Here is a 25639-nt window from a genome sequence, read left to right on the forward strand (position 1 = left end):
TTGTCTACCATTGAGCAGAGCAGAACTAACCAGAACACCCACCATTGGACAATGGTAGCGCTGTGGGTAGAATTTCACCCCCCCAATCCTGGACAACCCATCAAAAAAATTGTTTGCCCTTGTTTCCTGTCTGTTTTTAGTAATTACTTTCCTTCCATTGTAATAGAAATAAAAAAAAAATTGCTTAGAACAGTGTTTTCTTTCCTCTGTTATCCCTCCTGGTAATTATAAAATAAACTAGAAATAGGCCCTATGCTGTCGCATCGGGAGTGCGGTGAAGTTAACATGTCTCATACCGCTTTCCACCATATCTGTTCTATATCATCCCTCTGCATTTTTGTATTTTTCAAAAAACCAACAACCATGGATGACCATAAAATACCAGGCAAGGTAATACTGATAAAAAAATATGCCTTTATTAATGCATATAGCAGTAGAGCGAATAAATTAAAATGTGCACACAACATAGAGCATTTTAGATATATAACATAATTAAAATCAATCAAAAGATTGGACCAGAATTTTTATTTTTTTTGTAAGCGTATAGATAATTAGACGAAATGACCCTCTGGACACTTGTAAAGTAACTGCTACAAAACCAACAAATTACCGTATATACTCGAGTATAAGCCGACCCCCCTAATTTTGCCACAAAAAACTGGGAAAACTTACTGACTCTAGTATAAGCCTAGGGTGGGAAATGCAGCAGCTACCGGTGAATTTCAAAATTAAAAATAGATGCTCCATACTGTTCATTATGGCCCCATAGATGCTCCACATAAAGCTGTGCCATATATAATGCTCTGCACCGTTCAGTATAGCCCCATAGATGCTCCATAGAAAGCTGTGCCATATATAATGCTCTGCACCTTTGATTATGGCCCCATAGATGCTCCATAGAAAGCTGTGCCATATAAAATGCTCTGCACCTTTGATTATGGCCCCATAGAAAGCTGTGCCATATACAATGCTCTGCACCTTGGATTATGGCCCCATAGATAGCTGTGCCATATACACTCACTGGCCACTTTATTAGGTACACCATGCTAGTAACGGGTTGGACCCCTTTTGCCTTCAGAACTGCCTCAATTCTTCGTGGCATAGATTCAACAAGGTGCTGGAAGCATTCCTCAGAGATTTTGGTCCATATTGACATGATGGCATCACACAGTTGCCGCAGATTTGTCGGCTGCACATCCCTGATGCGAATCTCCCGTTCCACCACATCCCAAAGATTTCATGTTGTTTACGCCAAATTCTGACCCTACCATCCGAATGTCGCAGCAGAAATCGAGACTCATCAGACCAAGCAACGTTTTTCCAATCTTCTACTGTCCAATTTCGATGAGCTTGTGCAAATTGTAGCCTCAGTTTCCTGTTCTTAGCTGAAAGGAGTGGTACCCGGTGTGGTCTTCTGCTGCTGTAGCCCATCTGCCTCAAAGTTCGACGCACTGTGCGTTCAGAGATGCTCTTAGGCCTACCTTGGTTGTAACGGGTGGCGATTTGAGTCACTGTTGCCTTTCTATCAGCTCGAACCAGTCTGCCCATTCTCCTCTGACCTCTGGCATCAACAAGGCATTTCCGCCCACAGAACTGCCGCTCACTGGATTTTTTTTCTTTTTCGGACCATTCTCTGTAAACCCTAGAGATGGTTGTGCGTGAAAATCCCAGTAGATCAGCAGTTTCTGAAATACTCAGACCAGCCCTTCTGGCACCAACAACCATGCCACGTTCAAAGGCACTCAAATCACCTTTCTTCCCCATACTGATGCTCGGTTTGAACTGCAGGAGATTGTCTTGACCATGTCTACATGCCTAAATGCACTGAGTTGCCGCCATGTGATTGGCTGATTAGAAATTAAGTGTTAACAAGAAGTTGGACAGGTGTACCTAATAAAGTGGCCAGTGAGTGTACAATGCTCTGCACCTTTGATTATGGCCCCATAGATGGCTGTGCCATATAGAATGCTCTGCACCTTTGATTATGGCCCCATAGATGGCTGTGCCATATAGAATGCTCTGCACCTTTGATTATGGCCCCATAGATGCTCCACATAAAGCTGTGCCATATATATAATGCTCTGCACCGTTGCCCCATAGATACTCCACATAAATCTGTGCAATATACAATGCTGCTGCTGCAATAAAAAAAAAAAAAACACATACTCACCTCTCTTGCTTGCAGCTCCTCAGCGTCCCGGCGTCTCTCTGCACTGACTGATCAGGCAGAGGGCGGCGCGCACACTATATGCGTCATCGCGCCCTCTGACCTGAACAGTCAGAACAAGAGGACGCGAAGACAGAGCGGCGCCCGGCGTGTGGAACGCGGACAGGGAACTATGAGATACTTACCTGCTCCCGGCGTCCCTGGCTCCTTCTCCCGGACAGCTGGTCTCCGGGTGCCGCAGCCTCTTCTCTGTCAGCGGTCACCGTTACCGCACATTAGAGGAATGAATATGCGGCTCCACCCCTATTGGAGTGGAGTCCATATTCATTTCTCTAATGAGCGGTACCATGTGACCGCTGAACAGGGGAAGAGCTGCGGCACCGAAGACCGTGGGACGGGCAGGGGGAGCGCCAGGAGCAGCGGGACTAAATGAGTATGCGACACGCTCTCACTCGCCGACCCCACCACCGACCGTGACTCGAGTATAAGCCGAGAGGGGCACTTTCAGCCCAAAAATTTGGGCTGAAAATCTCGGCTTATACTCGAGTATATACGGTATTAGTTATTTGTGATCCTATAATAAAAGTATGTATAAAAATATATAAGATATTAGAAAAAAGGGGTAGGGAAATTCTATAATTGTGAATAAAGTGCAAGTAGTGTCACATTACAAAGGAACAAGGGGGTGGTCTCTATAGGAGCAAAGTGCATAGTGTCAGTAAGAAAAAATATGGAAATAAAAATTAAATGTCTATACCTTTTTAAGGTCCACCTGGTTGCTATGGCGTGCGCACCCCGACGCGCGTTTCGGAAATGGCTTATTTCGTCACCCCCCTGCGTGGGAATAGTGGAGACGTGTATGTCACTTGCGCAGTGATTACTGTGTTGTGAGCCATAGCCCGTAACCTTCTGTTAACTTTTTGTTCATACATTTCCAGTATTTCTTCATGCTTTTCCAGGAAGATTAGTGGAGGAACATCTCAGTGCCCGGGACCTAAAGGAACAAGCTGAAAGCTAGAATTGTAATCTTGTGTTCTATTCTCTTTAGAAAGTGGAAAAACCTGACGTAAAAGCCAAGCCGAAAAAACCAGAAACGGGCAAAGTTGTGCACCTTAGTAAACTGCCCAGTTTCGGCTACACGGATGCTGAGCTCCTAAAGCTTGTCGAGGACTTCGGCAAAGTGAAAACCTATATCCTAATGAGAGTGAGAAATCAGGTAAAATTACATGGGGCGACTGTGAGGAAAATGCTTTAAATTTCCTGCAAAGGTATTCACATGTTGTTGTGTCTCAATAAGATATATATATATATATATATATATATATATATATATATATATATATATATATATATATATATATATATATATATATATATATATATATATATATATATACATATATATATATATATATACATATATATATATATATATATATATATATATATATATATATATACATATATATATATATACATATATATATATATATATATATACACATATATATATATATATATATATATATATATATATATATATATATACACATATATATATATATATATATATATATATATACACATATATATATATATATATATATATATATACACATATATATATATATATATATATATACACATATATATATATATATATATATATATATATACACATATATATATATATATATATATATATATATACACATATATATATATATATATATATATATACACATATATATATATATATATACACACATACATGCTGCCGGACATGGTTTTTATGTTTTTTGTTTTTTTTTGTTTTAGTCTTTTGTTGAAATGGAGAAAGTGGAAGACGCTCGGGACATGGTAAAGCGCTGTGAAACTGTCCCTCTAGTCTTCCATGGAAAAACAGTGAAGGTAGACCTGTCTGAAAGATACAAGAAGCTTGTGCTAAGGGTAAGCATGGCATTGCTCCCAGGAGGGTCACTTACTGTTGTGTTTCTATGATGGGGGTGTAAGTCGCAAATAGAGGTAGGTCCCCTAGTCCTAGAAACCATCATTGTTACCGCCATGGTACAGGCAGATACGGTGGAAGGACTAGTCTGATAAACCACTTCCCACAGCTTGGCATCGGGGTTTTTCTTTCTTCTTCCCATATTGTGTATTTATAAAAAAAAAAAAAGTTTTCTGAGGCTTAAAAATAATTTTTCTGCAGGCTTTTGCTATGTAATCGGAGAGCAGCATGATGTGGAGACAGAGACCCTGATTCCAGCAACGTGTCACTTGCTGCTGTCATGGTCTAATTTTGATGCAGTCACGGTTTTCTATGCTGCAGATAACATGCTGATCTGTGTAACCCCGCCCACACCACTGATTGGCAGCTTCTTGTGTAAATAGAAAGCTGCCAATCAGTGGTGGAGGCGGAGTTATACAGAGCATTTGACTAGGAGGCACCTAGTCCTGTAGTGCTGTAGTGATGATCTGCAGACAAAACACTGATTATACTGAAATTGCAACACACAGCCCAGTAAATGACACATCACTGGAATCAGGGTTCCTGCTCCTACATCATGCTGGTCTCATGTTGTATAAAGGAAACCTGACAAATTAGCTTTTAACCCCTTCACAACATGCGCCGTACATGTATTGCGCATGCCGTGTCTCTCCCTCTGATGCGGGATCCGACGCAGGGCCACCATCTGTCCCAGCACATGTCAGCTGTTTTGAGCAGATTCCAGTGGAGGCTATTGAAGCAAGTGAAAAAAAAATTAAAATATAAAAGTGCAAATCATCCCCCATTAAAAATAAAACATACACATATTTGGTATCGCTGCGTTCAGAATCGCCCGATCTGTCAAATATAAAAAGAATTAATCCAATCGGTAAGCGGCGTAGCAAAAAAGTTTAAATTATTAGTGTTTTTTTTTGTTTGTTTTTTAATTTAGTGCTGATTATTTTTTAATTGTTAATTTTTTTTTCTCCAGATCCCAAACAAACTTATTGAAGAAAAGGAAAAAGAAAAGAACCGGTAAGTATTTATTTCACTCTGTATAATGTATTATGCCAGAGGTGAGTCTGCTTTGATGACCGTCTCGCCAGCTTCTGATTCTACATTATCCTGATTATTCTATTCTGCGGTTACAATAGAATTTATGGGAAACTTGGACGAAGTCTATACCATTCAGAAATGGGTCTGCTGTCTCGCTGTCAGATTTGCAGTTTTGGAGTAAGCCTAAGTGATTGAAAAAAAAGACCACTGAGGCCAACATTTTGCAGTTTGTACCCTGTTTGCCTCATTTAAAGAGAATGTGTTTTCATTAATGGCCTAATGTTTAAGTGTTTTTGGTTTTTATGTATATAATAATAAAATGTATTAATCTATAAAAAGTAGAAATCCAGGATCTTGCAATGTTCTCACTGACCTTAAGCCTCATATTGGCATTCCTGCTCTGTACAAGAGGATTAAGAATAGACAGGGTTATAATGAAAACTAACACAGGATCCACCATTCCCAATAGGAGATGTCACAGCTCACCTCTTCCTCCTGTACAATGACTGATAACACAGGATCCACCATTCACAATAGGTGATGTCACAGCTCACCCCCCCTCCTGTACAATGACTGATAACACCTCTATATACAGTAGATAACACAGGATCCACCATTCCCAATAGGAGATGTCACAGCTCACCTCCTCCTCCTGTACAATGACTGATAACACAGGATCCACCATTCACAATAGGTGATGTCACAGCTCACCCCCCCCCTCCTGTACAATGACTGATAACACCTCTATATACAGTAGATAACACAGGATCCACCATTCAAAATAGATATCACAGCTCACCACCTCCTCCTGTACAATGACTGATAACACCTCTGTATACAGTAGATAACACAGGATCCACCATTCACAATAGGTGATGTCACAGCTCACCTCCTCCTGTACAATGACTGATAACACCTCTATATACAGTAGATAACACAGTATCCACCATTCACAATAGGTGATGTCACAGCTCACCTCCTACTGTACAATGACTGATAACACCTCTATATACAGTAGATAACACAGGATCCACCATTCACAATAGGTGATGTCACAGCTCACCTCCTCCTGTACAATGACTGATAACACCTCTATATACAGTAGATAACACAGGATCCACCATTCACATTTCACCTGTTCAAATGAAACCGCCTGATTGGGGGGGGGGGTGTAACCTGTGAACCCTCTCTCAGCTGCAGTGTAATTTAACTGGTGACTTTGCAGTGAATGGCCCTAAATCCCACCGAATGAATCTTCTACTGGGTCTGACATATTTAGAAGTTTTCAGAGACCGCAGGAACAATTTTCTTTTTTTTTTTTTTCTTTTATATAAATCCCAGTGCCGTTAGCACCCCCTTGTGACAGAATGTTAGGTCACTGTCCATTCCGCCATGGCAGGCAGGGTTGTAGCTGTCAGATGCGCTTATCAAATAATTTTTTTTTTTTTTTTTTCTGTAGCAAGAGAGCTCATTCTCCTGACCGAAAAGGGGGTGTAAAGGAGAAGCAGAAAAAGACAGATTCTGAAACTGGCGGTCAGGCCACATCTGAAGAAGCCACCGCCGATGACACCGTTCACACCTCGGAGGAGGCAGATGAGAAAGATATAGTGACCGATTCTTGTGAACCTGAGCTAGTTGAGGATGATGAAGAGGAGGAGGAAGAAGAGGGGAACGATGAAGAAGCCGTTGCTCTTCTAGAAACCGGCAGCTCCGTGGCTGATGAAGAAGTTCCGGACCCAAATGAGGCTGAAGGAAACAATGATGCGGAAGACCAAAGTGAGGCGCAGGAACCGGACTCTTCAGATCCCTCAGCATCTGTCCCCAAGCAAAAGAAGGTATGAACGACACGAGTGATACAGCATGGTATGTGCCGCCGCTTAGAATCGCGTTCCGGGCGGTAATCATTTAGTTAGTCTATTGAGTACGGATTAGTTCTAATGGCAAAAAAGGGCAGAACCATAAGCACAGTCTGATCGTTTACGCTCCCAATCGGTGCAGTCAGGCGCCATCCTTAGTCTCCACTTTGTAGTCTGGAGCCGGAAGAGAAGCTGTGGCGGAAAGACTTGTCAGAAAAGCGTCATCCTCCCCGTGTCAGAAGTACTAAGCTGAATGCACGTCCGGGACTCGCCATTTGGATGACTTTTGTGTTTCAATAAGGGGCTGATATAAATTTGTGATTATATATTTATATATATATATATATATATATATATATATATATATATATATACCCCGTATTTTCCGGCGTATAAGATGACTTTTTAACCCCTAAAAATTGTCCCAAAAGTCGGGGGTCGTCTTATACGCCAGGTACGGCATGTGCAGGGAGCGATCCTGGATGTTCCCAGGGTCTGAAGGAGAGGAGACTCTCCTTCAGGCCCTGGGATCCATATTCATGTTAAAAATAAAGAATAAAAATAAAAAATATGTATATACTCACCCTTCCGAGAAGCCTGGCTGTCACCACTGCAAGCGTCTGCCTCCGTTCCTAAGAATTGCAGAGCGTGAAGGACCTTCGATGACGTCACGGTCAGGTGACTGGTCACATGAGCGGTCACGGACCAATCACAGGCCAGTCACCTGACCGTGACGTCATCGAGGGTCCTTCATGCTCTGCAATTCTTAGGAACGGAGGCAGACGCTTGCAGCAGTGACAGCCAGGCTTCTCGGAAGGGTGAGCATATACATATTTTTTATTCTTTATTTTTAACATGAATATGGATCCCAGGGCCTGAAGGAGAGTCTCCTCTCCTTCAGACCCTGGGAACCACACGCCGTATAAGATGACTGGGCTTATAAGATGACCCCCGTCTTATACAGCGGGCATATCCCAAATTCCATATTTTATATGGAAAAGTTGGGGGTCGTCTTATACGCCCAGTCGTCTTATACACCAGAAAATACGGTATATATATATATATATATATATTTTATTAATGACCTGTTTTTTGCTGTCAGGCAAAATTTTCTGGGAGCATCAATGATTTTGTTACTCTTGACGAGGTTGGCGACGAAGAGGATCCGGATAAGGCGAGAGCCGCCAGGAAATCTGCAAAAGAGAAGGCCGAGGGGGAGCTCAACACAAGCATGGAGAAAGCGGAGCAAGAAAATGAAGAGGACGGTGAGGCTGGCCAAACGCACCCAGTATCTGCTAGCGAGGGTGTTGGAGGCACAGCGGAGTATAATCTTGGCCCGTTTGAGGCCAACAATCCTGTCGGTGAGTATATGTAACGGTGCGGTGCCGTGTTGCTCTGCAGATCAACGGCTGCAGTTTTTTCCCTGTAAAAAGTTGTCATGTTTTGACTTCTGTTTTATGTTCTTTCTATAAGGGGTGGAATTTGTAGTTGCCAAGACTGGTTTCTACTGCAAGCTGTGCTCCTTGTTCTACACTAACGAGAACGTGGCTAAGGTCACCCACTGCAGCACCTTGCCCCACTACCAGAAACTGAAGGTGAGCGTTTTGTCCTTTCACATTCATTACCTATTGCTGCTTTGTTTGCTTGGTGGCGGCTTTTTGAGGATGGCTGAGTTCTGTTTCAGCCTGTCAGACTCCCCTCCCCCACGTGCGAAGCCGATTTCCACCGCTTATTGGTGCTGGCATGTACATTATTTGACTGATAAGGCCAGTACGAAAGACTGACAAAAGCCCACTAGAGCATCGGCTGTGAAGCAATGGCAGATTTTAATAAGCAATATTATGTCCTTATTCTCTTGTTAAATCCCCCGTTGCTTCGGTGCCATTGCCCTAGTTGGCTTTGCCAGTTTCTCATTAATTTCCTGCAGAGTTGAAGTTGCTCTACAGCCATCTTCTTAATATTCGTCTTCACATCTTGATGGATCTGAATTACCGTAGCCAGGTTCCAAACACTCTCAAAGATGTGTGTGTTGATAAAGCAGCAAATCGAGAGGGTCGTACAATACTGGCAAGGATTGCACAGTTTATGGATGGGTCGTTAAAAAAAATGAATTACTGAAAAGTGTACACAACCGACTTCTCAAATTCCCACTAAGTACTGATGAGCGCTGGCTTTGCAGGAAAGTGATGAGAGGTGAAGCCCATTAGAGCATCGGCACTGAAGCAATAGCTATAATTCTGACAATTGTACATATTTGAATCTTTTTTTTCTCTCTTTTAGAAACTTTACTCCAAGATGGTAAAGGCTCCAGAGACAAACTAAAATCCTGAAGAAAAAAAAGTTGTTTAATTTGTTCTGTTTAGTTTGCAACATGAGAAGCTAATGCTTTATGGCGATGTGCCGAGTACATAGTATGTGGGCAGCAATGTCCTTTGAGCTTTGTTCCGCACTAGGTTTACACATCCCAGACCTACATTGGTATCTGATGTGGGGGTGACATCTTGCGATTTCCCACACCAGACTACTACAAAGCCCAGCAAACCGTCGGTTGTCGTTGATATTGATGTCCAGCTTGTTGTGAATCCTCGGCATATTTGACATTCTGCACTAGCGAAATGTTTTCTATCGTTTTAATATGCTTTATGTGCATTCGGCGTGGCTGTTTTTATTTGTTTTTGGGTTTTTTTTTCCTGATTTTCTGTTTTTAAGACCAATCGATCACATTAAATCCATCACAATAAACAACTATAATCTTGCCTTCATACAAGAAAACAAAGATTGTTCATCCGTTGTGTGACCCCCCATAAATATCCAAAACTGCATGTAACCAATATGAGACCCCCACTGCTGGCTTCATCTGTGATATCCATTGTTCACCTTTCTGATTTTAGAGCAGAACTTTTTGACGAATTATTTCATTTGTTTGTGTGTTTTTGACAGTTTAATGGAAAAAAATGGATTGTTGTCAAGTTCATGATGACTTAATTTACTATTCCTGTATTCTATCACTTCATTGTTTTATTTTGGTTAGTCAACTCGTCCTAGCTGCCATATCAAACTTTTGTTCCCCCCACCTAAAAAAAAAAACAAAACTGATTTTTGTCAGATGCCAGACAATGTCACCTGGATTCTGATTAGTTGAATGATGTGAGACGAGACTTTTTAAACGGATTTTTCACTACGATGATCCTTTAAAATGGGTCACATTCAATCAGCCGCCAGATCTGATCTACCGTTTCTGGAAGCGGCCACTAAACACCATGATTTGTTAAACTGGTGTACATCTATCTGCTCAATGATCTGATATTGAGGGTCTGTTCTGATTAATCAGCAATATCATAGAAGTGGAAAACCCCTTTTAAATGTCATTATGGGGATATAACCAGAGAGACGATCATCGGGATTCAGTTTTTGAGAACTCAAGCCTTCAGTAAGCTATATTATTTTTTATGGGTTTTAGTGTTTGTTTTTTCGCAGTCTTTAGCCTACACCTAGCCGGGATGCAGTAAATCACCAGGCTCCTTCAGCGATGAACAGTATTCACGTGTCACTGAATTGTAGTTGTTTTGTCTCCTCCAAAAGCTGACTTAGCTATTAGGCGAGGGTTACAAATTTTTTTTAAAGGGTTTTTCCAGAATTTAGAAAGATATGGTTGCATTCTTCTCCAAAACGTCGCTACCTACTGTTTCTGGTCAGCATGGAAGATGGGTTGTAGTACCATACACAACCTGTAGACTGGGGGTGGTGCTGTTCTTGGAAGCATGAAACCACTTTTTTTTTTTTTTTCTAATTCTGGAGAACCGCTTTGATTGGCCAGAATTGATCAATTTCTCATTTCACTTTGTCTTCATGCCAAATGTCAAGATTTGTGTAAACAGTGTTGCCCCCCCCCCCCCCCCCCATACTGTGGAGCTGTAGAAAATAAGTGAACTCTCCATAGCATTCCAGTTGTCATTAGTTGAACCTTCATGTATTTGTTTAGAAGCGTTCGAAATAAAACCTTGTATTTTACCAATGTCTTGGGATTTTTTTTTGTATGTGTTGTGGTCATTATTGAGCTACTTGAAACACCCAAGTTGTTTTTGCTATACTTTTATTTCATGATGTGTCTTTTTGACAGCAGTTTGTCAAATTGAAAGATGTGGAAGGACTTCAGTCAATGTGCAGGGTTGTGAAACACCTCACGGGAGACAATAACTGGTCTTTCTGGTCAGTTTAACTTGAGCTGTGCAAAAGGATTAATCAGATCCTGCTCTGGAGTGTGTCTGACCGCCCTCCGCTCCGGAGAGTGTCTGACCGCCCTCCGCTCCGGAGAGTGTCTGACCGCCCTCCGCTCCGGAGAGTGTCTGACCGCCCTCCGCTCCGGAGAGTGTCTGACCGCCCTCCGCTCCGGAGAGTGTCTGACCGCCCTCCGCTCCGGAGAGTGTCTGACCGCCCTCCGCTCCGGAGAGTGTCTGACCGCCCTCCGCTCCGGAGAGTGTCTGACCGCCCTCCGCTCCGGAGAGTGTCTGACCGCCCTCCGCTCCGGAGAGTGTCTGACCGCCCTCCGCTCCGGAGAGTGTCTGACCGCCCTCCGCTCCGGAGAGTGTCTGACCGCCCTCCGCTCCGGAGAGTGTCTGACCGCCCTCCGCTCCGGAGAGTGTCTGACCGCCCTCCGCTCCGGAGAGTGTCTGACCGCCCTCCGCTCCGGAGAGTGTCTGACCGCCCTCCGCTCCGGAGAGTGTCTGACCGCCCTCCGCTCCGGAGAGTGTCTGACCGCCCTCCGCTCCGGAGAGTGTCTGACCGCCCTCCGCTCCGGAGAGTGTCTGACCGCCCTCCGCTCCGGAGAGTGTCTGACCGCCCTCCGCTCCGGAGAGTGTCTGACCGCCCTCCGCTCCGGAGAGTGTCTGACCGCCCTCCGCTCCGGAGAGTGTCTGACCGCCCTCCGCTCCGGAGAGTGTCTGACCGCCCTCCGCTCCGGAGAGTGTCTGACCGCCCTCCGCTCCGGAGAGTGTCTGACCGCCCTCCGCTCCGGAGAGTGTCTGACCGCCCTCCGCTCCGGAGAGTGTCTGACCGCCCTCCGCTCCGGAGAGTGTCTGACCGCCCTCCGCTCCGGAGAGTGTCTGACCGCCCTCCGCTCCGGAGAGTGTCTGACCGCCCTCCGCTCCGGAGAGTGTCTGACCGCCCTCCGCTCCGGAGAGTGTCTGACCGCCCTCCGCTCCGGAGAGTGTCTGACCGCCCTCCGCTCCGGAGAGTGTCTGACCGCCCTCCGCTCCGGAGAGTGTCTGACCGCCCTCCGCTCCGGAGAGTGTCTGACCGCCCTCCGCTCCGGAGAGTGTCTGACCGCCCTCCGCTCCGGAGAGTGTCTGACCGCCCTCCGCTCCGGAGAGTGTCTGACCGCCCTCCGCTCCGGAGAGTGTCTGACCGCCCTCCCTGTGGAGTCGGAGTCGTGGAGTCAGTTAGTTTTGGTCGGAGTCGGTAGAAATGTACTGACTGACTCCAGCTTTAAAAAAAATTTATTAATATTTCATAATTGAACTTTCATATGAATTTTATAAATGTTACTCAAATATATGTTCTATCAAACTATGAACAGCAGTGATAAGCAGTTCTGCTGGAGATAGAGACATTTCTTACTTCTTGTGTGTCACTGTTCTCCACTGCCCTTATCTAATCTTATACTTGGTTAACCTCATGGTGCCCCAACCCCCCTACATACAATGTATGAAAGTGAAAATGTGTTGCAAATTCTTAGTAGTAAAGCTCCTCCTCTAGACTAGATGTTTACTAGGTGTGTGTCTTCCAAGCATCTCACAGCTGCTACTCAGAAGAGGAAGACTGTAAGAAGTATTATCCTTTCAACAAACTTTGCATCAGTTAACTGTGAGTACATGAGGAATAACAGTATTACTGACCACTATATCAGTTGTACGACCTGGCAATAATTTTGTACAATTGCTTTTAGGAAAAACAATTGTCATTTGGATTGTGAATGCAGAATTAAAAACCTGAGAATGTCAAAGAAGCGTCACATTAAATCAGCTGTATTTGAACATTTCACCATCACTCAAGATAGAAAACATTATGTCTGTCAGTATATGACAAATGATCCAGACGAAAACAAATGCTGTGAAGCCAAGATCAGTGCATATTCAGGCAAAGATAAAAATGCTCCTACCAGAGCTTCTAATCTAAAGAGACATTTATAGCGCTTTCATCCAGAAGTACTGAAAACAGTGGATGAGAGACTGCATCCAAACCAATGAACCAGTGCCCAGCTCTTCCAGCCAAACAAAAGAGCAGAGAACTTTGCAGCCATCAGTTGCAAGATATTTTGTCAGTGACAAAGTTACTGTGACAATGACAGTAGATACATTTAAAAAACAGATCATAGAGCTTGTTGTAAAGGATAGTGTGCCTATTTCATTATTTTCACGACCAGCTTTTATGTGTCTGAATGAGGAAATGGCCCGCAAGCTTGGTGTTTCTCCGGAGAGAGAGCGAGTATTAGAAAATTAGTAATCGAAGAAGCTTTTAAACAAAAGGAAGAACTTAAAAAAAACTCTCAAGGGATGCTTTCTGTTTCTTAAAATGGATGCCTGCACACTTCACAGAGTGAACTATTTTGCCATCAATGTCCGATTTGTTTGTGACAAAAATTAAATAGTTACCAAGACATTGGCAGTAAAAGACACCAAAGCTCATCACACCAGTGAGTTTCTCCAGGTCTAGGTGGAAAAGGTTCTGCAAGACTATGAACTTAAAAAAGAGCAAGTTCTTTCTGTCGTAACTGACAATGCTTCAAATATGATAAGTACTATTAAGCTAATGAATGAGAGTAATGATGGTGACCAGCAGCTAGAAGAACATTCTGGGTCCACAGACACAGAAATGTTTGAAATAGGGGAACACAGTATTGTAACTGAGGAGCAAACTGAAGTTGCTTCAGATGAACAACAACATGATAGTTTAGATCTTGTTGAAACTGTGTCAGTACGTTCTTTCATTCATCACATGCGCTGTGTTGTGCATACGCTACAGCTGGCTATAAGAGACAGTCTGCAAGAAGGACATGCTGCACTGATTGGCAAGGTGAGAAAATTGGCTACTGTTGCCAGAACCCCTAGTCGACTCAATTTTGCTGGAAAAGGGGCAATTATTGATCAAGCCACACGATGGGGCAGTACTTACTTAATGATTCAGCGCTTGGTTGAACTGAAAACCTTTCTTGTAGACATGGCTAACCCTCAACTGATGCTAAATGAAAGTCAGTGGAATTAGGTGACTGAGCTGGAAAAATTGCTAGAGCACCCATTTACAGTGACTAAAAAATTACAAGCAGAGGACTTAACTCCAGGTATTTTCTTAAAGAAGTGGAAGAACCTGATGTTTCGCCTGCCCCAAAGAGGAGGGTTAATTGCAAGTGGCATTGCTACATCAATGAAACGGAGAGAGGAGCTACTATTACAAAATAACATTCTTTTGGCAGCTGTTTATGTAGACCCAATGCATCGGATTCTTCTACATGATCAACAGCTAACTAAAGGAAAAGAAGCTCTGTTTGAAAGAGCAGTAAGGATGAAAGGGTTGCAGAACAGTCAGGAGGAACAAGAAGAATTTGGTTGTCCTGCCACATCTTCACCCTCATCAACTGATGAAGAATTTAATTTTGAAAAATATTTGGATCACAAGGACCGTGCAAAGCGTTCCCGCATAGAAGAGTCATCCCCATCAAAGAACACAGCCAGTACATTTCAGCAGAATTTTTCATGTGCACTAAAAGAAATTGAGAAATGTGACCGTTCATCAAAAATAAGTGCAACAAGCGATTTCTCTGTATCCTGACATTGTCAGAGATGTTGCCCGAGTGGTTACTGCTTTGCCACCAACCCAAGTTAGTGTAGAGAGGTTGTTCTCTGCTCTCAAAATAATTAGATCAGATTTGAGGGCATGCATGAAGGAGGATCTGACAGAGGCAATACTTTTTCTGAGGACAAATTTATAGATTTCTTAACTGCATAAGTGTTTATTGCATATTTACTTACAAGAGTTTATAAAAGTTTATAAAAGTTACTTGCTATATTCTAATTGTATTTTAATAAATACAGTTTTTGCTCTAAGTGGTCTGATTACTTATATGATGGTGAGAAACTGAATAAGCACAATGTTAATATTTTACAACAGTAAATTTATTGTTACGAATTGGCCATTTATGAAGGAGTCGGAACCTGATAAAATCCAGGAGTCGGAGTTGCAACTGTGGCTTACCGACTCCACAGCCCTGCTGACCGCCCTCCGCTCCGGAGAGTGTCTGACCGCCCTCCGCTCCGGAGAGTGTCTGACCGCCCTCCGCTCTGGAGAGTGTCTGACCGCCCTCCGCTCCGGAGAGTGTCTGACCGCCCTCCGCTCCGGAGAGTGTCTGACCGCCCTCCGCTCCGGAGAGTGTCTGACCGCCCTCCGCTCCGGAGAGTGTCTGACCGCCCTCCGCTCCGGAGAGTGTCTGACCGCCCTCCGCTCCGGAGAGTGTCTGACCGCCCTCCGCTCCGGAGAGTGTCTGACCGCCCTCCGCTCCGGAGAGTGTCTGACCGCCCTCCGCTCCGGAGAGTGTCTGACCGCCCTCCGCTCCGGAGAGTGTCTGACCGCCCTCCGCTCCGGAGAGTGTCTGACCGCCCTCCGCTCCGGAGAGTGTCTGACCGCCCTCCGCTCCGGAGAGTGTCTGACCGCCCTCCGCTCCGGAGAGTGTCTGACCGCCCTCCGCTCCGGAGAGTGTCTGACCGCCCTCCGCTCCGGAGAGTGTCTGACCGCCCTCCGCTCCGGAGAGTGTCTGACCGCCCTCCGCTCCGGAGAGTGTCTGACCGCCCTCCGCTCCGGAGAGTGTCTGACCGCCCTCCGCTCCGGAGAGTGTCTGACCGCCCTCCGCTCCGGAGAGTGTCTGACCGCCCTCCGCTCCGGAGAGTGTCTGACCGCCCTCCGCTCCGGAGAGTGTCTGACCGCCCTCCGCTCCGGAGAGTGTCTGACCGCCCTCCGCTCCGGAGAGTGTCTGACACATCATTGTGATGTGACATGCTTGATGGCAAGGAGGCCTACTAGGGAATAGGAGGTTGATCTGCTGCAGACGTGGCCTTGGACTATGTTCCTGCAAATATTTTTGCTCAAATGGGCCATCAATCTTGAGAAACTGTCCAATAATCCCTTCTCCCACCCCAGAGAGTGAAGATGCTTATGTTTATGCAGAAAATCAATAACTCGTGGACAGGAAATTTTTGGTAAATTCTATAGTCTCCTGAGTCATTAGTTATGGAAATTACAGAAAGCGGGAGAGATCGGGCAGATTTGTTTTGGTAAAGATACTGTTGCTCCTATCTCGCTTTATAAATGTGAAGGTGTAGACTTCCATGTGACTTCAGGCACTTTATATCAGCTTCAACTTGAGTTTCAAAAGGAAAAAAAAGTACATTTTCCATTTCGTTTTTCGAAAGCCTCAGACAAGGTATTGCAGGACCAGATTGAAAAAGACTTCCTCTGGTTGAGGAAAGGGGAGAACATGGATAAATCTTTTGTGTACTTCCAAGAAATTTCCAGCCTGTCCTGAGTGATTCCCTTTGAAAAGAGAACAAAATCTGGACACCATAATATTCAGATCTGAGAGATGATCCTTAGGAAATTTTTCTGGAAGAAGAATTCACTCGCCTGGATTCCAGAAGTTCCTGCTAAGATAATCCTTCACGTTCACTGCTCGCTGGATGTGAACTTTTGGAGTTGGAGACTTTTAGTCCATCCCTGGTTGTTTACATAAAACTTATGCCAAATCGTCTGGATGAGGGGATGACCCTGAAGAAGAGAAAAGGGCCAGGTGATTGGCACACAATTCCCTCTGGTTGGAAGACTTCATTTTTTTACTTGGACCCCTGCCCTGGACTTATTGAACATCGTGGACTCATCAGATGTCTAGAATCTGAAGAACACTGGGTAAAAACCTTGCTCAAATGGATCCAACATTTTTACAGTAGACTCATCTGGTCGGAAAAGGACATCATCTTGTCCAGACTGTAAGGGAATACCTGTTCCATCTCTGAAAAAATGTTCAGGAGAAGCTTGATGGTGAATTGCACACCAGGACATTGAGGCTTTAATCTCTGATCTCAGCCTGGCTTCTGAAGATGCCTTTTCTTTTTTGGGTGGTGAAGCCAGTTATCCATTTGTGATATGACAAAAACTGCCTGCCATCCTACACTGTAAAGGTGGCAACAACTTTGATAAAAATTTCTGGGTGCAGGCGTTAAGTCTAATGAGTCTTGTAGCTTGGGAATTGGGGGTATTGAGTTCTGAGGAACCCGTATGGGCGGAGAGCAGGAACATTGACATAAATATTCATTTTTAAACCCTAACAATGTTTTGTAACTTTGTTCTAAAAAATTCTCTACCATTCTCCCTATACAGCTAATCAGTATATCTAACACACTTTTTTTTTTTTTTTCAAATATTGTTTCAGAACGACTCTGCAGCTGCTTCCTTACAGCTTCCATCTTTCCCCTGGAACAGGACTTCATCAGAGGATGGTGCCTCAGTCACAAAACACAGCTTCTGTCACTGCTGTGCCCTGATCTGTGTCAGAGGGAAGGATGGTGATAGAGATGTGGCAGCTGCCTGCATCTTCAGTGGCCTCAACTATACTTTTTTCACTGCCGCTACAGTCGCTGCTTCTATCACCCGTCCCTAAAATAAGATGTTATTAAGGTTCGGCGATAGAAGCAGTGTGAGTAACAGAATCCCTGCACCACAGCTTCTATCACCGCCCTTAAATGAATCGTCAACAGGGAGTGGTGATAGAAGCCTCGTGAGTGTGAGCAGCACCGCTTGGTGTTGACTATTCGTTTGAGGGCTGTGAAGAAATCTGTGGGTTGGCGCTTCTGTCACTGTCCCTCTGATGGCATCCTATTCCATGGGAAGGTGATGGAAGCTGTGGGTGAGTGCAGAGCCATCCTCCTGTGACATCATGTTTGAGTCTCCCCCCTCAAATGAAACATCACAGAAAATAAAGTAATATAAGAAATTGGGAAAAAATTATGTACAAAATGGTATGGAATTGTTTAATAAAGTAAATTTACAAAAGATTTTAGGAATGGAGGATGGATATTTATAAAGGAAATTATAGGTATCGGACGATTCTTTAAGTATTTGATACACTTAAGTACCTTAGCAGATCTTGTGGAATCTCATATTTGATAAGTCAGAGCTGTTAAGGTGGCGCAAGGGGATTCTTCGCAAGGTTACTATTTAACAACCTTCAACTACGGTTAGAGCCATGGCGACTTGATGGTGTTAAACACTCTATGGGGAGATCAATCTTGTGCAAATTTTAGATAGGTCCACCAGAGTCTTCTCCACTGTTACCTTGATTGTATCAAGCCATCAGGTTGCTGGTCTTCGTCTTGTTCCTTCCATTCTTCCGACCATGATGTCCTCCTCCAGTGATTGCTGTCGTCATGTGACATGTCCAAAGTAGGCAAGTCATAGCTGGTGATCCTTGCTTCGAATGACCTGTCTGGCTTGATTTGTTCCAAAATGGATTTGTTTGTCCTTCTTGCCATCTATGATATTGATAATCTCCTTCTCCAGCACTACATTTCAAAGGCGACAATTCTTCTATCTTCTTTATCGTCCAGGTTTTGTGTCGATATGTTACCACAGAAAAGACCAGACTATGTGGGTGCCGTGTCTTCATCGCCACTGAAATGTTCCTTGATTTGAAGACTTCATCCAGTGACTTCATTGTTGATTTGCCCAGAGCTATTCTATTGACTTCCTGTGTTGTCATTGCACATCTTGAGTGATCATCGATCTGAGTAGGTTGAAGTCCTTTACAACTTCCAGTTCATCACCGTCCATCTCAAGTGTCCCAGTTGTACCTGGCAGTGGTCAATATCTTTGTCTTGTTTCTGTAGAGTAGCAGTCCCATGTTCGAGCTTTCCATCTTTGACACTTCGTAATAAGGCCTTCATTCAACTACCCTTGTTGCTATCAACATACCGTCTGCGTATTTAAGATTGTTGATGATTCGTCCAGAAATTTTGATTCCTCCTTTTTTTTGGGGGGGGGGTAAATCCAGCCTTCTTGAAAATTAGTTTCTGCATGTAAATTGAGGAGTACTTAACAGGAATCCAGCCTTGTCTGACTGTGAATTTTAATCTTACTGTTTGAGTAGATTTCTCATTCGACAGCTGATTTTGTAACAAACGTCCATTGAATTAGGTACAGTCTGTCCATGAGTGACTACATAGCTGGCGTCCTTTCAATTCTGGACTTGGAGATAGAACAAATATACAAAGTTCCTTTTTCTTCTCTGTAAAATGCAAAACTATATCCTGTTCACTGTGTTTTTGGACCCCTGTGAGCCTCTATTATTGTGAGCTTCTGAGGAAGTGGTGGACAACTCCCAATATCTATTTTTTTTTTTTTTTTATAGATGACATTTTAGTGAAAATATATTTAATGGCATTCAATTACTCCTTCATGTTCTCTGCATGGGCTTGATGATTTCATATGCCTTAATTGGATAGATGGCCAGCGGGGATGGGATCATCCACGATTTTACTGGTACTTTCGAGACCCCGGTTTATCAAAGCAGTATAAAGAAAGAAATCCATAAATAAAAAAACAATGGAAACCTAACTATGAAGCCTATATTTCCAAGACATAACATACTAGAACCTGGCCCTGATCCTTGATTCCTCTGCCAAAACTAATTGGAACACAGGCATGGACAGACGCTGCGCCCTTCCCACTGTTGAAAAGTCGGTTTCTAAAACTGCATTTGGATGACACCATTGGGAATAGACATACTACTCATGACTGCAGGCCCTATTCACCCCTTGGGTTAGGGCAACGCAGGCATTATGTGATGGTTATATTGGTAAGGATGTTTAATAAGTGTTGGCGTCATGGCCTTGGCAAAAAATTGCTCCAAAATCTGGCAGTTTCAGTTTTAGACTTAATATTAGTGATGAGCGAATGTGCTCAGAAAAGCGTTATCCGAGCAAGCTCGTGTGCTAACCGACTGTCTTCGGTGAGCTTTGCATCATGTACAGGCTTAACAGATTAGCATGGAAGTTACTGGACAATGCAAGAAACCGTGAATGGAGGAAACGAGGTTCCAGCACCTATAGTGCTTGTAGAATGCTGCTAATACAAGTCACCCACCAAGTAATGGATGGCAAGTTAAAGAGCATGAGATTCAGGTAAAGTCCTGTATATATTAGACTGGTATGTGCACCACATGCAGGAATCGGGGCATCAGGACCATGCTTATCTACGTGTTTTTTGTGCCAAGGTAAGTGTTCCTTACATTTTGCCATACCGGCGTACGCTCAAAAAACCCTAAATGTCTTAGAATACGCAATGGAAGAGGACTATTCATTCTTCTGAAATGCATCTTTTTTTGTAACATCTTGTCGAGTGTTTTAGATGTTCCTCACTCCGGGTCCGATTAACTGGAGAAATGTGGGATTATTCTGCTTCCAAACCCCTTTGCTTTAAAACTTGCTTCAAAGTTCGAGCATTGGACCATCAGGATTCTTTCTGAACACCTATAAGGGTGAGGAGTCTGAACCTATTCCACTCTGGTCTGTGTAGTTTGATAAAAGTGCTTCTCACTAAATTAGAATATCATCAAAAAGTTAATTTATTTCAGTTCTTCAATACAATAAGAAAATATATATAGAGTCATTACACACAGAGTGATCTATTTCTAGTGTTTATTTCTGTTAATGTTGATGACTATGGCTTACAATGGAAACTCAAAAGTCTTTATCTCAGTAAATTAGAATAATTAACAAAAAACACCTGCAAAGGCTTCATAAGCATTTATAAAGGTCCCTTAGTCTGTTTCAGTTGTTCCACAATCATGGGGAAGACTGCAGACTTGACAGATGTCCAGAAGGCGTCACTGACACACTCCACAAGGGGGGTAAGCCACAAAAGATCATTAGATCTAGATTAGCTAAAGAAGCTGGCTGTTCACAGAGTGCTGTATAGAAGCATATTAATGTAAAGTTAAGTGAAAGGAAAAAGTGTGGTAGAAAAAGGTGCACAAGCAACCGGGAAAACCGCAGCCTTGAAAGGATTGTTAAGAAAAGGCCATTCAGAAATTTGGATATTCACAAGGAGTGGACTGCTGCTGGAGTCATTGCTTCAAGAGCCACCACACACCTACATATCCAGGACTTGGGCTATAAGTTTAACATTCCTTGTGTCAGCCACTCATGACCAATAGACAACACCAGAAGCGTCTTACCTGGGCCAAGGAGAAAAAGAACTGGACTGTTGCTCAGTAGTCCAAGGTGTTGTTTTCAGATTAAAGTAAATTTTGCATTTAATTTGTAAATCAAGGTCCCAGAGTCTGGAGGAAGAGTGGAGAGACACAATCCAAGCTGCTGGAGGTCTAGTGTGAAGTCTCCACAATCAGTGATGGTTTGGGGATCTGTCATCTGCTGGAGTAGGTCCACTGTGTTTTATCAAGACCAAAGTCAGCGCAGCCGTCTACCAGGAAATTTTAGAGCACTTCATGCTTCCCTCAGCCAACAAGCTTTTTGGAGATGGAAATATTCTCCAGCAGGACTTGGTACCTGTCCACACTGCCAAAAGTACCAATACCTGGTGTAAAACCAACAGTATCACTGTGCTTGATTGGCAGCAAACTCGCCTGACCTTAACCCCATAGAGAATCTATGGAGTATTGTCAAGAGGAAGATGAGACACCAGACCCAACAATGCAGACGAGCTGAAGGCTGCTATCAAAGCAACCTGGGCTTCAATAACACCTCAGCAGTACCACGGCTGATCGCCTTCATGCCATGCCGCATTGATGCAGTAATTGATGCAAAAGTAGCCCCGACCAAGTATTGAGTGCATTTACTGAACATACAATTCAGTAGGCCAACATTTCGGATTTTAAAATCATTTTTCAACTGGTGTTATAAAGTATTCTAATTTACTGAGATAATGAATTTTGGGTTTTCATTGGCTGTAAGCCATAATCATCAACACTAACAGAAATAAACGTGAGATAGAACACTCTGTTTGTAATGACTATATAATGAGTTCACTTTTTGTATTGAAGAACTGAAATAAATTAACTTTTTGATGTTATTCTAATTTATCGAGAAGCACTTGTAGTCCAATGAACCTTATCTACTTTACCTGTGGGAGCGGAATCTTTCGTGTAAACCAAGTATTGTGTTCAGAAAGTTTCAACCAGAGAATAATTGAGTTTTGGTCAATGTGGGTCCCTTTATTCTTAACAGCTCTGGTCAGTACAAGAGACACCAATTTTCTCTTCGTTATCCAAGACTAAAGTCCCCCATACATAAAAGATAGCTGTTGGCTGAACGATGGTTTAGATGTTCGTTCATCTGACAGCCATCTCTTCCGAACTCCATTGTACACAGGAGCACTTGGCCAAGCCGACCATGTCTTTGTTTTCTATGTGAGGGGAATGGTAAGATTAATCTGGCTGAAGCTTAACTCCTGGAGAACAAAAGTTCTAAATCGGACAAATCGTATCCTTCTCGGGAAAGAGTTGGGAGGACCTCAGGTCGTCATACATACTAGAATATCCGATCAATATCAGTGGGTTCAAGCTACAGTTGTCTAATATGTATGAGGGTCTTAAAGTTGCCCATACACATTAGGTAGAAGTTCACCAAACAAATTTCGTGTTAGCAACTGTCTCCACCGACTTTCCCATACATAGGAATGGGCTTATGTTCTCTAAGAAAGACACTAGGTAGGAAATACCACATGAGGCGGAGAAGCTGTAAGTGCATGTTGCAGTTAGGCAAATCACTAATAGAAAACCAAAAGCTAAGAATAGGTCATGAGACCTGAGATTTAGACGAGCCATGCTCATCTGCTCTGACCCCACTCGTAGATTTTTTGCTAGCTACGGTCATAGCTTTCCCTGCTCATACATTACCTGCCCAGCTCTGCCATCTGACCACGAATGTATTAATGTGAAGGATCTATTTTTTTAATTTTATACAACTGCATATTGTTGACTTATTGTAATGATAACAATTAGACTGTTTTTCAGCAGTAGAGTGACGCCACCACATTCCTAATCGCCCGCAACACCAGTGTACAGGTCCTTCTCAAAAAATTAGCATATAGTGTTAAATTTCATTATTTACCATAATGTAATGATTACAATTAAACTTTCATATATTATAGATTCATTATCCACCAACTGAAATTTGTCAGGTCTTTTATTGTTTTAATACTGATGATTTTGGCCTACAACTCCTGATAACCCAAAAAACCTGTCTCAATAAATTAGCATATTTCAACCGTCCAATCAAATAAAAGTGTTTTTTAATAAACAAAAAAACCATCAAATAATAATGTTCAGTTATGCACTCAATACTTGGTCGGGAATCCTTTGGCAGAAATGACTGCTTCAATGCGGCGTGGCATGGAGGCAATCAGCCTGTGACACTGCTGAGATGTTATGGAGGCCCAGGATGCTTCAATAGCGGCCTTAAGCTCATCCAGAGTGTTGGGTCTTGCGTCTCTCAACTTTCTCTTCACAATATCCCACAGATTCTCTATGGGGTTCAGGTCAGGAGAGTTGGCAGGCCAATTGAGCACAGTAATACCATGGTCAGTAAACCATTTACCAGTGGTTTTGGCACTGTGAGCAGGTGCCAGGAAGCATGAAGTGCTCCAAAATCTCCTGATAGCTAGCTGCATTGACCCTGCCCTTGATGAAACACAGTGGACCAACACCAGCAGCTGACATGGCACCCCACACCATCACTGACTGGGTACTTGACACTGGACTTCAGGCATTTTGGCATTTCCTTCTCCCCAGTCTTCCTCCAGACTCTGGCACCTTGATTTCCGAATGACATGCAAAATTTGCTTTCATCAGAAAAAAGTACTTGGGACCACTTAGCAACAGTCCAGTGCTGCTTCTCTGTAGCCCAGGTCAGGCGCTTCTGCCGCTGTTTATGGTTCAAAAGTGGCTTTACCTGGGGAATGCAGCACCTGTAGCCCATTTCCTGCACACGCCTGTGCACGGTGGCTCTGGATGTTTCCACACCAGACTCAGTCCACTGCTTCCTCAGGTTCCCCAAGGTCTGGAATCGGTCCTTCTCCACAATCTTCCTCAGGGTCCGGTCACCTCTTCTCGTTGTACAGCGTTTTCTGCCACATTGTTTCCTTCCAACAGACTTACCATTGAGGTGCCTTGATACAGCACTCTGGGAACAGCCTATTTGTTGAGAAATTTCTTTCTGGGTCTTACCCTCTTGCTTGAGGGTGTCAATGATGGCCTTCTTGACATCTGTCAGGTCGCTAGTCTTACCCATGATGGGGGTTTTGAGTAATGAACCAGGCAGGGAGTTTTTAAAAGCCTCAGGTATCTTTTGCATGTGTTTAGAGTTAATTAGTTGATTCAGAAGATTAGGGTAATAGGTCGTATAGAGAACCTTTTCTTGATATGCTAATTTATTGAGACAGGTTTTTTGGGTTATCAGGAGTTGTAGGCCAAAATCATCAGTATTAAAACAATAAAAGACCTGACAAATTTCAGTTGGTGGATAATGAATCTATAATATATGAAAGTTTAATTGTAATCATTACATTATGGTAAATAATGAAATTTAACACTATATGCTAATTTTTTGAGAAGGACCTGTAGTAGGCCTCTATAGGAGTCACCGTGGGTAGACACATCTTTGATCGTACCATTTAAATGTTCCAGTAAAGAATATAAATTACAGATTTAATCTAAAATTTTCTCATGAAAATCATATAACTTACCGCCATCTATAACTTCCAAATCAGATAGTGTCATGTTGACACTGGACAGTCCTAAACAGTGGAAACCCCCACAAATGACCCCATTTTGGAAACTAGATTCCTCAAGAACTTTATCTAGATGTGTGCTGAGCACTTTGAACCCTCAGGGACTTCACAGAATTTTACAATGTTGAACCATGAAAATTACATAACACATTTTCCTAACAAAAATGTTGTTTCGGACCCATTTTTTTTTTAAATTTTCACAAGGGTAACAGGAGAAAATTGATGTAAAAATTTGTTGTGTAATTTTTCCAAAGTACGCAGATACTCCATATTTGTTGAAAAATGACAGCTTGGGCGCATGGTAGGGCTGGAAAGGGAATGAGAGCTATTTTGGCTGGTACAGGTGTGGATACCATGTCACATTTGAAGAGCCCTTGACATACCAAAACAGCAGAACCCCCCAGAGGTGACCCCATTTTGTAAACTACATCACTCAAGGATTTCATCTAGGGGAGTAGTGAGTATGTTTAACCCTCAGGCGATTCACAAACTTCTATAAAATTGGGTTGAGTAAAGTAAATATTACTATTTTTCCACTAAAACGTTGCTTTGACCCCAAGTTTGCAATTTTCAAAAGGGTAATAGGAGAAAATGAACAGTACAATTTGTAATGCAATTTCTCCTGAGTACATCAATACCCCATAAGTAGTCGAAAACTACTTTGAGGCACAGTGCAAAGCTCAAAAAGGAAGGAGCGCCATATTACGGTGCAGATTTTGCTGCACTGGT

At 43.1% G+C, this 25639-nt stretch overlaps 1 protein-coding gene across 3 annotated transcripts in view; it reads left to right on the forward strand.

The window, feature by feature from the left end:
* Nucleotides 1–11077, forward strand: part of MATR3 (matrin 3) — a 33640-nt gene extending 22563 nt beyond the window's left edge. For 2 of the 3 annotated variants that reach the window (XM_077266545.1, XM_077266547.1), the window contains 7 exons: nucleotides 3216–3383; nucleotides 3986–4117; nucleotides 5146–5189; nucleotides 6670–7045; nucleotides 8169–8427; nucleotides 8540–8661; nucleotides 9347–11077. In XM_077266545.1, the coding sequence (XP_077122660.1) occupies nucleotides 3216–3383; nucleotides 3986–4117; nucleotides 5146–5189; nucleotides 6670–7045; nucleotides 8169–8427; nucleotides 8540–8661; nucleotides 9347–9388 (1143 nt within the window). In that variant the 3' untranslated portion in view covers nucleotides 9389–11077. The remainder of the gene's footprint in view (nucleotides 1–3215; nucleotides 3384–3985; nucleotides 4118–5145; nucleotides 5190–6669; nucleotides 7046–8168; nucleotides 8428–8539; nucleotides 8662–9346) is intronic. The other variant, XM_077266546.1, reaches the window with a different exon arrangement.
* Nucleotides 11078–25639: the final 14562 nt, after the last annotated feature.

Source organism: Ranitomeya variabilis, chromosome 5 (genome assembly GCF_051348905.1).
Source record: "Ranitomeya variabilis isolate aRanVar5 chromosome 5, aRanVar5.hap1, whole genome shotgun sequence".
NCBI lineage: Eukaryota > Metazoa > Chordata > Amphibia > Anura > Dendrobatidae > Ranitomeya > Ranitomeya variabilis.